This window comes from Patagioenas fasciata, chromosome 4 (assembly GCF_037038585.1).
Source record: "Patagioenas fasciata isolate bPatFas1 chromosome 4, bPatFas1.hap1, whole genome shotgun sequence".
Lineage (NCBI taxonomy): Eukaryota > Metazoa > Chordata > Aves > Columbiformes > Columbidae > Patagioenas > Patagioenas fasciata.
Window position 1 is genome coordinate 31,559,392 of NC_092523.1, and position 13,725 is coordinate 31,573,116.

The 13,725-nt window shown below is 35.5% G+C and overlaps 1 protein-coding gene across 1 annotated transcript in view; it reads left to right on the top strand.

Moving 5' to 3' along the window:
• TUSC3 (tumor suppressor candidate 3) overlaps positions 1-13,725 on the top strand; it is a 131,652-nt gene that overhangs the window by 37,663 nt on the left and 80,264 nt on the right. Inside the window, exon 2 of the mRNA XM_065836760.2 lies at positions 6,969-7,138. Within this exon, the coding sequence (XP_065692832.1) occupies positions 6,969-7,138 (170 nt within the window). The remainder of the gene's footprint in view (positions 1-6,968; positions 7,139-13,725) is intronic.

Here is a 13,725-nt window from a genome sequence, read left to right on the forward strand (position 1 = left end):
GCATAATATCAAGTCAGTCATACTGTGCTAGCTTACATGGCTTCTCCGTTATGGTCAGGCAATGACCTTTTGTATATAAATAAATAATCTGAAAGGGGAAAAAAGTATCCTGATAGATTTCTGCATATATTAGTGGTTAGTAATATTTGCATTAACTCATGCTCTTACATATATATTTTTTAAGTAATAAAAAACAACCTTTGAAAGATGATAGAAAGCTGCAGAGGAGGAAACATTTGCAGTACTGGTACAGCCATTGTCAACAGAAGAATTAGCTTATGACCTTATCACTTATAGAACAGATTGCACTGTGCTTCTTATGTCTCCAGAATTTGATGTAAATGTTGCTGATTTCTCCTGCAGAAAAGTATGTTGCTCCCTGGAATATCCAGGTACTTAATCCTGGAGTTCTCCATTAGACCTAGAGTTTTTGGTGTTGTAAATTGAGAAATTACATTTGACGAAGTTTGTAAATTTGGCATGATCTGTGGTTTCTCTTCCTGATCAGAGACAAGTTCCAATTCAGGAATAAATGTTTTCGATAAAGCTACTGATGCTGCCTCTCTTACTTTGAAGAGGATTCAATTTTGATAAAAGTAAAATATGTTTTAATTTTTTACCCGTTTCCACGATAACTTGGGAGGTGTTGAAGAGGAGAGTGGAGATTTAGACAGATCAAAGAAATTACTCTTCTTTAGCACCTTCAAGTCCATGAACCATGTGAGGTTGTGTTTAGAAGGTTTCGGCTGGAAAGTAGTCATCTATCTTCTCCCCTTTTAGTGTGTAGGAAATTATACAAACACATACAATTACCTGAGATATGGAAGTGTTGTTTGTAAAGGCTTACAAATGATAAAACTATTTCTGATCAAGGATGCTGATGTATTGGTAGTGTAAATTACATTTATATGCAGGTATCAGGTGAACAAGCGATAACAGAAGAATGAATGACTGTAAATTTAAATAGGCTGTGACAACACTTTGAATGTTAATTCCATTGTCTTTCTGCTATTAGTGTAATGGAGTCAGTAATTACATATCTGTGAATGTTTATCAGATACATTTTTAGAGGAGTTAACTGTTCTTACAACATACTACTGAGATGCATTTATTAGTATGGTTAGTTTCTCTATGCTATTTTTCTTAGTGTAAAGAAAGACCAAGAAAGAAGATAAATGGTAATTTTAGCTACCTACATCAGACTATCAGACTGAGGGACCTGTGAGATTCTTTTCCTGCTTTATCAGTACGAACTTTTTTTTTTTTTTTTTACAATAAGTGTTGTCACGCTTATAAGGGTGATCATTCAGTCTTCATTAGCCAGTTTTAGTAAGATATACATAAAGGAAATGTGTAAGTCAAGCCACCTAAATTGTTTCTTTATTTGCGACATTATCATTTAAGAAATACTCAAAAAAATCTGTACTTCATTTCTCTCCAGTAGCAAATATAGTAACAATTAATTAATCAGCATCTCCTCACTTTATTTCTTCCACTACAGAAACTGTGAAATTTGAGCTACTGGACTGAATTAGAATTTTGGCTTAGTAATAGCTGATGCCTCAGCTTTACTAGTCATCAACTGTAGATTGAGTGTCTGCCTAATTTTTTTGAGGATTTTTCCTAGTACTGGTATCTCATCTTACAGATCTTGACCCTGCCTCTCTGGAGTTGAAGCCTTCCATGTTCACATGTCTGATAGTATTCAGGAGGCACCTTCTTGCATCAGAAAGTGCTGAAAGCTGAAAGAAGCAAATTGGTAGAGCGGTTGTATTTCACATGAAAGGAAGCTTGTTTGGACATTGACACATTGTGTAGTATCATTGGGACTTTGTTCCTTGCTGTATATAATGGTCCTTTATGCCTTAAATTGCCTGTGTGATGTTTTTCTGACTGAAGACAAGTAAATGAAAGGAGTTCTAAAGAAGAAACTTAATTCAAAATACATTTTCAGTATCATAAACCCATTGGAAATATTTTAATGTGATAACGACAATCTGATAAAACTTTCGTGAGAAACAGGAAGAAGCCTCCCTTTGCCATACTCCAGCTATTTTGCTATGATATGTGTTTCCCAGATCAAGAAATCTAAATCAACAAGTATTTAAATCTTAAATATTTTTGTTTGTTTTAAAAAGAAAAGATTTGTTTTGAAAATGTCAGTGGCATCCGTTGGACAGACAGGGCAAGCAGCATTTAGGAAAATTTGTGACAAATTTTGTGTTATATTTAGTTTGGTGGGGTTTTCTTCTTCCTATGCATCCCCCTGACACCCCCACAAGGGACGTGGTTTTATTTGGACCAAAAGAAATTTAGAAAATCTGGCCAAGGAAAATTAACAGTCAAGTGAGGCAAAATGTGTGTATACAGGGTGGTTGTTATTGTTGTTTATGCTTTGTCTTTTAGGCTCTGTGTCTTGGGAGACTGAATAAATAAAGCTGTGTTTTGAGCAGCTAATCTGCTAGTCAACAGAGTACGAAAGGGAAGACATGTAGATGCCAAGCTCTGTTGGGTTAAGAAGCGGAGAGGAGATATAGGGGATCACTGGGAAGCAATCCCTAGTAGGGAATTGCTCCAGGTGCAAATGCCAGACGCGGAGCCTGCCACCTTCTTCTGGTTTGTAACTTGTCACAGTTTGCGTACATTTCTGACAGGTGGCATAGTTTTTTTCTTCACATCATTGAAACTGAGATCTATAATAAATGACCTCTAACTTTGTTCTTTTGCTTTATTCTTGTTTCAGTGATATGGACAACTGCAGATGGAAAAAAAATTTGCTACCCATAGGGACGAAAGCAGAATTATTTAGAATTGCTGACCCAAGCAGTTTGTTTCAGTGGGGACTTGCTTATCTGCTTAATGGAATTGAGACCAAACTACCAGTGACTTCGCCCTTATTCCAGTAACAAAAATAATTTTCATAGGTGATTTCTTTATGGAGAAATCACTGTCCTAAATCAAGAACTGCTTTCCTTGTTGCATGAGAAAATTCCTGGATTCTGGATTTTCTCAGTTACATTTTTAAGAGCTGTTTAGTTTTGAAAAAATGCTGTTGTGCCATATGTTTACACTTGTTACAAAGTAGTGTAGGAACAGCAAGTAATATTATAGTTCTATTTGGTTTACAGATACTAGCATTTATTTTGTTTCCACACATGGATCACACATATTCTGTTATTCTGCTTGGGTCGTCAGCTAATGAAAATAAATAAATGATACATAGCTGCATATTCACAGATTGATTTAAATGTTCTCTATGCTTTTATAAGTAGAGTGTTATCTGTTGACCTTTTTATAGTTATTTGCACCAACAAAACTGCAGTTTTCTTTCTGAAGGAAGAATTTCCCTTCTCAGGTTTATACTTGTGTGTTTTTTGTTTGGTTTGGTTTCATTTTTTTTGTGTGTTTCAACTAAAGCAGTTGTTTTAAGTCACTGGCATAAAGCTAGTAAATGCTCAAAGGAATTATCTAAATAACTGGGTTTAAACAAATGTAGGATCTTTACCTGTGTAGACAGTGGAAAGGAGCAGAAAATGAGCATCCTAGAGCACAAATGAGATAGCGCGTCTCATTTTCTGGACATGAGCAACAGTTGTTTGTGTCTCTCAGTCATCAGGAGATGTGTTCTGTCTAATGGGTCTGATTTAGTAGTCTTTTTTCCAGATTTTCTCTGGAAAATGTTTCCCCAGGGGTTGGAACAAACTAAGTTAATAACATTTTTGCGTATGTCTAGAATCCTAATGGAGATTTACCTTGATGACAGTCTTATGTGTGGTTTGTATAGTTGGGTGGTAACTGGTAAAAGGAAAATACTGGAGGACATGTTCAGTTTCAGTACTGTCATGGCAAGAATATTTAGGGATAGGTCATTGTCTTTTCTAACAGTGCTTTCCTGGGTATTAATAGATCTTTATTTTAGATCTTTATTTTTATCATTATTCCACTAGGGTCATAGGGAAAATTCTGCCTTTTGTTTCTATTTTTTTTTTTCATTTTTTAACACTATTTTTTCACACAAGATAATTTTTCACTGAGGTAGAGCCCATACTTGTACTTTTATTCAACAATCTCTATTTGTTTTTATACACTTTTACAAATTTTAATTTTAAAAATATTGAAATTACATTCTGAATTATCAAATCCGTAAGGCCAGTCTGCTAATGTTTGTTTATTTGTCCCCCCCTTTTAACAGACTGATCAATTTTGAGTATAGTGTCTGAAAAGTGAATTCCTTTTTCATCCAAAGTTAAAGTAAACAGTTGGCATATGTTGAAATGTGCCATATTTCCCTAACACAGGTACTAAACTTTAAAGTAAAATGCACAGCTAAAATGGAAACTCATTTAACACTAGATTCATTTCTTGGACTATGTTTTTGAATGAGATGAGGAAAAGATTGGTAACTTACTCAGTGGCATATATTGTGCAAATATTCTGTAAGTAATAAAACAATATCAGACCTTCCCATTATAATGAACCTCACAGTATTGCACAAGAGCTGTGTGAAGGTGACATTATACATGGCTGAATATGAAGGAAACTGGGCAATTGTTTATTGGCAACAGGCTTCCAAGTGAGACTTTGTATGGGACTTCCCTAAGTGAACCTCTTTTGATATCACTGATTCTTTTGTAGAAGCAAATTGTAAAGCAGTAATAGAGCTGTGTTTTTTGTTGTTGTTTCTTTGTTTGCTTGCTTGCTTGTTTGTTTGTTTTGTGCTCTCTCCTGTTTATTTTGTCAAGATCATGCTTTAATGCCCTTAATGGTACTTCATGGATTTCTTTTCTCTCAATAAGGCCTATTCCAAAAAATCTTTGTGTTTTTCTGTGCCAGGTAGGATATGATATGTCCTTCTTGTATTAATTTAAAAGTTGTGTCTTTTTAGTAGCTCTCTTCAGTTTGTCTTTTTGCTTCAGTTATTAGAGCTTTTGCAAATACAAATAAACATCCTTTTTAACTCCATATGTTTTATTGCATATTACCAGCTGGAGTGCCTGATGCATTTTTAAATGAACAGAAAGATTTAATCCAGGCACTGCTAATCCAAGGAAATCTTACAAATGAGTAGGCTTCATTTTTGTGTAATCGGCTTTTTGGTTCGTTTTTAAGGAGAAGAACTTACGTAATAGTTTTGAAGCAAAACTACCAAAACCCATGTGTTTTAGGGGAAGAAAAATTGTAGCATTAATTGATTCATTGGTATTCTCATGGTAGATAGAGATGTAATCTCTCCTTCACATTTGTGGTGACAAGTATCAGCAAGATTCTGAGAACAGGAATGAAAATTTAAAATATTTTTTAAAAGTGCTTTATAGGGTCAAAGAAATGTGACTATCTCAAAACTGTTCATCATATACGCAGATCAAAACTTCTTTGGAATCAAAAGTTCTGATGACCAGCTATACCGTATAAGGAACTCCAAGGGTGACCTTCTGCTAATTTTTAAGATGGAAGACTGAAGAGGCAAAATGTCATTTTCCTTTATCCTTGTAGTTCACTCCTTCCTTCCCCTCATATATCTATCTCTGCTCTTATTTATAGTCTTACTGATTTGTCAGAATGTTACTAAGTGAGCTAATTTTTCTATTTCATTCTTTTTTCTTTTTTTTTTTTTTGTAAGTCCTAGAAAAGCCACCTTGTCTCCTTGCTCAGTTATTCCTGCACAGTGTTTGAGTTCTATCCTTATCTTGTCTGTCTTCACATTCTCTATTCTCAGAGTGTCTCCATTTCAATGTGTTTTGTAAAACTGTTTTTTTCTTCCGTTCTACCACGAATCCTTGTCAGTTCGTAGACCCTTTCACAAACCACGTATATTTTATTGGAGGTCTCACACCTTCCGGTATTCTGAACTTAATTTCTCTTTTGTTTTGTGCCCCTGTTTCACTCTCTTTGTTTCTGTCTGTCCTTCCCACCTTCCCTCAGCATTCAGCTTCTGTGCAAGTCATAATATTCCAGTTTTCTCCACTTTTTTTATCTCATGTTAGGTATAGGCAGGTTCCACAGTGTCCTCGAGCAGGGAGCTGAAGGCTTAAAACAATGTGGATTGTTGCATTGATCCTGATATGCTGTAGGTATACCAACTCACCTAGAGCACAGTCAGTGCAACGTCACTAAAATTAGGTAACTTAGGAGACTAAAAAGTCTGTCCTAAGCATGTTTGACGTTAGGCTTACTTGATAAAAAACATTCTAAATAGATTTTCATAGGAATAGTTAGATGAATGTATTTAACATGAGGACCACCTTCTAATATGTCCCATAGCCTGTTTTTAAATTATTCATGTGATGGAATACTTTCATGCAAAAGAAAAGCTACACAGAAGCATTTTTTTCTTCTACACTTAGATTTCAGCTAAAATATCTCAATCTTGAAAGCAACTAAAAATGTTGATCTGACATTAGAATGTGCCTAGATGGTTTTATAAGACAGTACACCCTTGTCTGTAGCAAAATATAGAACTTGTATTAAATTCAATACAATACATATTTGTATGGAAATTCTGAACGTAATAACCATTTCTCTGTCTTTGTAGCGACATTTTTCTTTCATCTAAATATTTGAGTGAATGGCAATATCCTGCTGTGATTTTGTCTAAATCACAATAAATATAACATAATGCAGCATTTTCCAAAGCTTCCAATTTTTAATGAAAGTTAAAAGTTGCTGTACTGGTATCTTGTATTTAGACAACCTTACTCTTTTAAACAGCCCTACTCTACTCCTTTGCCTTTGATAGCAACCTGTTTTATTTCATTTTACATATATTTTTTGTTTAAGACCACATCAAGTTAAATTTTTAGAATCTGCTTGTCTACATACAACACTAAATTGTGCTATAGGCTATATAGAGGTCCCCACCAGCCTCCTGCTGAAATCCCTAGGAGCTCTGAGAATGCAAAGACAGAATATGGGTACAGAGCACTTGAAGTTTAAGCTTAAACGTTCCTTATCCTTGTCTTCAATTACAGAATCTCTTGGCTGAGAAGGTGGAGCAGCTGATGGAGTGGAGCTCAAGGCGTTCAGTCATCCGTATGAACGGAGACAAATTCCGAAGATTTGTGAAGGCTCCACCTCGTAACTACTCTGTGATAGTGATGTTCACTGCTCTCCAGCCACAGCGGCAGTGCTCTGTTTGCAGGTAATTTATACCTTAGTGATCTTTTTCATCTTCCTCACCACAGTTTTCAAGTGAACACTTTAATTGATGTGCAGTACACTGAGGATTGTTCTTTACATGGGATAGATGCTTACTATTTAGCAGGCTCATTTGTTTGTTACAGCATCTTTTCAACTGCCTTTTAGTCTATATGCCAAATTTTAGAAGCCTTCCTAGTTTTGGGTTTTATTAAATTACAGTTGAATAAAAAGTACACAACTGAGGAAGACTTTAAGAAATCTGCTTTATTTTATTATCAATTGACCATGATCTTTTCAAAGATGCCTCATGACAGAAGTGACTTGCTACCATTTAATAATATGACATTTCACTGATTTCTTCAAATAAGAGATGTCCAAGGCTCTGAATAAGATGGGAGTTACCCTGTAACTTCACAGCTTTGGAGAGTTCTTATATGCAAGTACCTTTTTCCACAAGGACGTGCTTATTGTGGAATACTGTTTGACACTGCACATTGATATGTTCTGGTGACTCCTTTTAGAATATGTGTAAGAGTGGCTCCGGTATTCTTCTAAGTTCAAGATCTTTCTCTGCACGTTCTTAGTTCAGTAAGTTAATCCAAAAATGACTAATGATAGGCATGGAAATAGGACCAAGAGACTGAAAGGTAGTCATGCACTTAATTACCTTACTAAATCAGAAGCTGAGCTAATAAAACCTTATTCAGACAAAATATGCATTAGAAATTATTGTTTAGTAATAGATGGGATTATTGTGCAGGGAGTTCTAAACAGTATTTAAATAGGCAGCAAAATACTCCATAGAACTACGAAATACATAAACTATATATGAAGTAGTATTATTTCTTGGTTTTAAATAGATGCACTTTAAATGATACACAAAGTTGGTAAATGCACCATCTTTTTAGATCGCTTAGGTGTTGGAATATGTGATATTTACAGCAGAAACTTTAACGTCTGTACCTGTATTCATGCGGGTTTTATTAGATTGTTTGTCATTGAAGTCAGTTCGCCAGTTTTGAGGGAGAGTATATAAATTGCATTCCTGTGACTTCACCCTCTGCATCTGAACAGTGAAGGTGAAGGGGTAGGTACAGCAGCTTTCCAACATTCTTAAGTCAAAGGAGATTTTTCTTTAAAACTTCCAGCACTTGATTGCTGTTATTTTTTTCTTTGTGTTGCTGGAGTTCAACTTTAGGAGATGAAATAGGAGTTGAAAGTTTACCTTATGGTTTAAATCCCTCCTTATTTTGCTACTCAGTAGATAAAGCTACAAGAGATGCACTAAGTTCAGCTTTATAAGGGTCAGTGTATTCATCATTATAATGGCCATAGCAAATTTTTTCCCTGTGTTATGTATATCTCTTTTGTAGGGCATCTGAAAACAACATAAAATTATCTTCCTTAATAATAGTAATATTTGCTTACGACTGTATATTGTTTAGGAAGCCAATTTTGCTTACAACTGTATATTGTTTACTGTGCTGAAAAGAGCTTATAAACTTCGTCCTGTAATATGCCAGGCTAGCCATTTATGTACAGAAGAAACTGAAAATATTTGAACATTAAGTGAAGGAAAAAATCAACATACTACTTTCAGTTGGTTTTGTTTAAATAAATGTGAAGTTGTGATCCACTTTTTCATGTCAAATAAAAGGGATTTAATGAGGTTGATCGTAGTGCACATAAAACCATTATCAGGAAAATTGATGTTTTCAAATCAATGACTAATTAATGGACAGGAGCACTGAAAGGATAGACAGAACTCAAATGCATGCATTACTTTATTGTTAGCTATTTACTAGACACTTTGCCTAAAGGAAAAATAGATTTTTAACTTAATCTGTAATGTTCTGTGAGGATGCTTTTGTCCAAGGTTTAAGTTAACTGTTCCCCATCAAAATATTTTCAGAACAATTGCATACAAAAAAAAAATCAATGTCATAATTCAAAAACAAAAAAGCACCTAGACTAAAATCTTTACATTGAATAACTGTGTCACAAAAGTTATTTTTTTTCCCCCTATAAATTGAGCCTGGTTAGTTTATGCAGCACAGGATTATTGGAAAAAAAAAAGAAAGGTTTTATCTTTTCCCTTTGATGGCTAGATTTGACATTTCAGTGTTTTGTCTCTTTTAAATGTCCAGTTTATAAAGAAAAGGGTGCAGTATTTTCAAAAGGGAAAATAAAATGTTTGTATGCTGCTGTTGCATAGAGCTACATCAAATGCTAAGCAAAAAAAAAACAGCATTATGCAAAAAAATTACAGGATGGGGAGCAATGGTAGGAAATGTGGTGAAAGTTGATCTTCATTAGAGGAGACCATTGCAGATTTGGACATTTGAGGCCAGAAAGATCGTGTGCATCCTATATTGTTAAAATAAAATTTATCGTTTGTATAGCTGATTTTGTATTTGGTTATATTTAGAATGTTTGTTGTTAAAATTAGCCCCTGCTTACAGTACAATCAGTATGAGTTTTCTAACAGGTGTTTTGGATGATTGTGCCACCAAAGATTGCATTTGGGAAGCTAGTGACGTCTTTGGCACTCTTCAAAGCAAATGCAAAGTCAGTGTGGTGGTTCAAGTTCTTTATCAGACTAAGGACTATTGTGCCTCTCCATTTGTGCAAAGTACTATAGTTTGAATGTTGTCTAGAAGGTATGAAGAAAGGATTTCTCCCCACACCACCATCCTTTTTAATGCTGGAGAAGCTCCAAATTTTGGATAAAATTTGATTGAGATGATCTTAGCCAAGTCTTAAAACACTTGGAGGCATGATACTTAAACATTTTTTAAAAGTCTTGCCTGTTATATAGCATATGGAAAGCTGACCAAATTTGTCTCAGGGAATCCAAGGCTTTTCTGTGCACAGTAAGAACATTGTAACGTCAATCACTTAAATCACTGAATAGTTATGATTTCTGAAAGTATATGGAAATATCACTCTTAAAAGGCCACATACAAAGAAGTCTCTGAGACTCCAGATATTTGGATAAAACTTTTCAGTGAAAGAATTTGATCTTTTTTTTTTTTTTTCAGTAAAACCAAAGCATATTATTTTATAGTAGTTCATTCTCTAGTAAAAGTTACTCAACATAAGATCTTTTTTTCCAATGGGATGAGAATGATTTCTTTACCATTACAGGAGATTAATAGATAATCTTAAGTATCATCTTGAGATAGAAATTTTTTTTGACTCCTCTATTTGCCTTTTTTTTTTTTTTTTTTTTACAACTTGCCTGTTCATCCAGTGCTAGACTTGTTTCTTCCTGATATACGTCATATTGTGGTATTTAATGCTTTCCCTTTACTTAATTTGGCTTGATTTGGTTCTAATTTTTGGTATTATCCCTTTTCAATATACACTTTTAAAAATTAGAACTCATATGTCTGAATTACTGATTACTCTGCCCAAGACAAATTCAGTTGACTTATAGATGTTTCTAAAAGACAACTACTAGTTTGTCATCTTTGAGACAGTATTCATCTTAATGAAATATTTTCACAAACTGTCGACTAGAAAATATATCCGTAGGCTATCTCAATCAATCCAACCTAACACATGAAGGCTTCTGTAAAACAGCAGCTCTGTGTATGCATTAGTAGTGCTTCTAGTCGTGCCTCTGGAGTGTTTTTCAAGGAAATTCTGTCTTTATCCTAAGGCGAATTTTGGAGCACAACATTTTCATCTAGCTTTGTGGACAAGCAAGTTTCAATTTTCTGGTCCAAAGAACTGTTGAAAGCCATCTGATGTCTTCACAACTGTGTGAGTGGTAGCATAAATATCAGTGTTCCTGTTGACACATTTGTTTAGGCTCAATATAAAGTAGCTGGTATTGAGAGACAAATTAAACAACAGATTAGATGTCCTATGTGCTCTCAAATGTGAAGTCATTGCTGGTAGTGGGATGTGTTTCTAACAGTTGGAGATGTGTGTTTTTTTTTTCCATGCTCGTTTATAAATGTGCTTGATTAAACAGTTTTGTTCCCAGGAAATTAAACATGGTTAGTCTTAATAGACTTGATGTGTTATTACTATTCTTGGTGTATATACTCTGCAAAAGCACAATGGAAGGAGGTACTGAAGAGTCTCTTATGAGCTGTGATGATGAATGAGTTTGGATTACTTTGGTTTGGATGGACAGTCAGAAATAATCTAAGTCTAAACAGTGATTCCTCAGGATGTAAGACCAGCTTCCCTTTTTCCTTTGTGCTTATGTTTTCACTCAACTAGATAGTTGCTTTCTGTTGCCCACATCATTCAGTTGCACTTCTGAAAAAAAATTACTTATGTATTTAAGAAGGAGAACAAAATAATAGTCACTCTAACAACAGCATCTTCACAGAGATGAAGACTCTCTCCCAGCCTGTTCTTTGTATTGTATCCAGGCAAATGATAAATACTAGCCTGACTTGAATGCATTTTTCTGTGAAAATTGTCTTCCGGCTTCTCTGCTCTTCATCTTCTCGCCTCTTGCAATCTGTTCCCCCATTTTATTATCACTACATTTTCCCAAAGGGATCAGCACCATTTTACGAACAAGACTTCAATGAGTGTCCCCCCGCTCCACTCGATTATTAGTGCTTTGATTTTCAGCTGCACATGGGCATTGGGTCTAGCCTGCTGAAACCATCACTGTGCTGACTGTTCCTCTGCATCTTTCATAGTTATTATTAACTCATTCTTTTTGTTTGTTGCTGTAACGTCTAATCACTCCATAAGCAAATTAGATGAGGTCTTTTGTTTTGCTTTCTAAGCTCTACTTCTTTCGTCTCACTGACAGAAGCAACCATCTCTGCTTTGCATATGGGTGCATATCAGAGATGTCCTGTTTTTTTTGCCAAACATTGAAAAAGATCAGAGCAGTGTCAGGGGCTAAAGATACTGAGTTTCACTGGATAGGGTCTATAGCTTGACTTCTGCCACGAGTTTGTTATGTATTGTGTTCAGTTCTGGGCCCCTCAGTTCAGGAAAGATATTGAGGTGCTGGAGCGGGTCCAGAGAAGAGCAACAAGACTGGTGAAGGGACTTGAGCACATGACCTATGGGGAGAGGCTGAGGGAGCTGGGGTTGTTCAGTCTGGAGAAGAGGAGGCTTAGAGGTGGCCTCATCGCTCTCTATAACTACCTGAAGGGAAGTTATAGCCAGGTGGGAACTGGTCTCTTCTTCAAGGCAGTTAGCAATAGGACAAGGGGACATGGGCTTAAACTCTGCCAGGGGAAGTTTAGGCTGGATATTAGGAAGAAGTTCTTTACAGAGAGAGTGATCAGGTATTGGAATGGCCTGCCCAGGGAGGTGGTGGACTCACCGTCCCTGGAGGTTTTTAAACTGAGATTGGACATGGCTCTTGGTGCCATGATCTAGTAAATGGGCTGAAGTTGGACCAAGGGTTGGACTTGATGATCTCTGAGGTCTTTTCCAACCTAGCCAATTCTGTGATTCTGAAAGGTTAAAACATGTAAATTAGACATGTACGTCTCTCTGTGAATTTCAAGCTACCTGAAACAAATGGATTTTGTTTTACATGCTTTCTACTATGCTTGTTTATGTCTCTGAATTCCCCCATATTTCTTTTAAAGATATAACTGAACCCATTCGAATCATTGCAAATCGAGATTAAAGCCTAGAATTAGCATCATAAATGATCAGGAGGAAAATGGAGAAATGCAACAGAGGAAGACTATAGGAATGCAGGTGATCACTTGAGGAGACAACCTTGTAAACTACACTAAATTGAAATTTGTGTTGTTTCAATCCTGGATGATGAGTAATAGTATTTCACTGTGGAAGTAACAAGCCTGGTTCCAGATTCTTGGAGAACACAATTTTGTACAGACAGTATTTATGAAGAAGCAGCTAATGGTGGTTGATAATGGACAGGAGTTTGCGTAGCCAGTAATTCTCTTCACCCCCCCCACATTGACTAGACTATTGTATTTTTAAAAGTGTTAGCACTGATTACTTCCATTAGCTGAAGTACTGTCTGTGTCTATAAATACATGTATGTAAATACACATGTGAAGTATATACATAAAATATATATATAGCATGTGAGGGAGATTACAGATGTGGCACATGTTTTCTAAAGACTTCTTCTGTTGCATTTGTGTGGCAAGGGTGAATTCTGTCAAATTATTAACGGCATCTGTTGGAACAAGTTACTGCAGAAAACCTCCTGCAGAATGAGCTCCAAGTCAACTGATTAAGCTATTCCTTATGTTTTTCTTATAGGATTATATAAAAGGTAGGGTGTAATTCAATATATAGTTTGTGTGTGTTTCTTAAAGGGCTCTGATTGTAACTGCCTTCTGCTGTTGACTCACAATGTGTAGAAGTAAATGATAAAATATATGACAAGCGATTCCACATAATTTTATTAACATCTACCCTATCAATGAGACCTCTGAGAGGAGGTTTTTAATCTAGAAAAGACAGGAATTCTGTTGTTTTCCCTGTTCAAGAAGGTATCTCAAAAAATTGTTTTCGAGTAGCTGACTGAAGAGTTAGGTCAACAGCAAAAAGAATTTTGACAATCAAGGTGGAGTCATCAGAAGAAATGAGATCCTCTGCCTTTCAGTTTTTTGT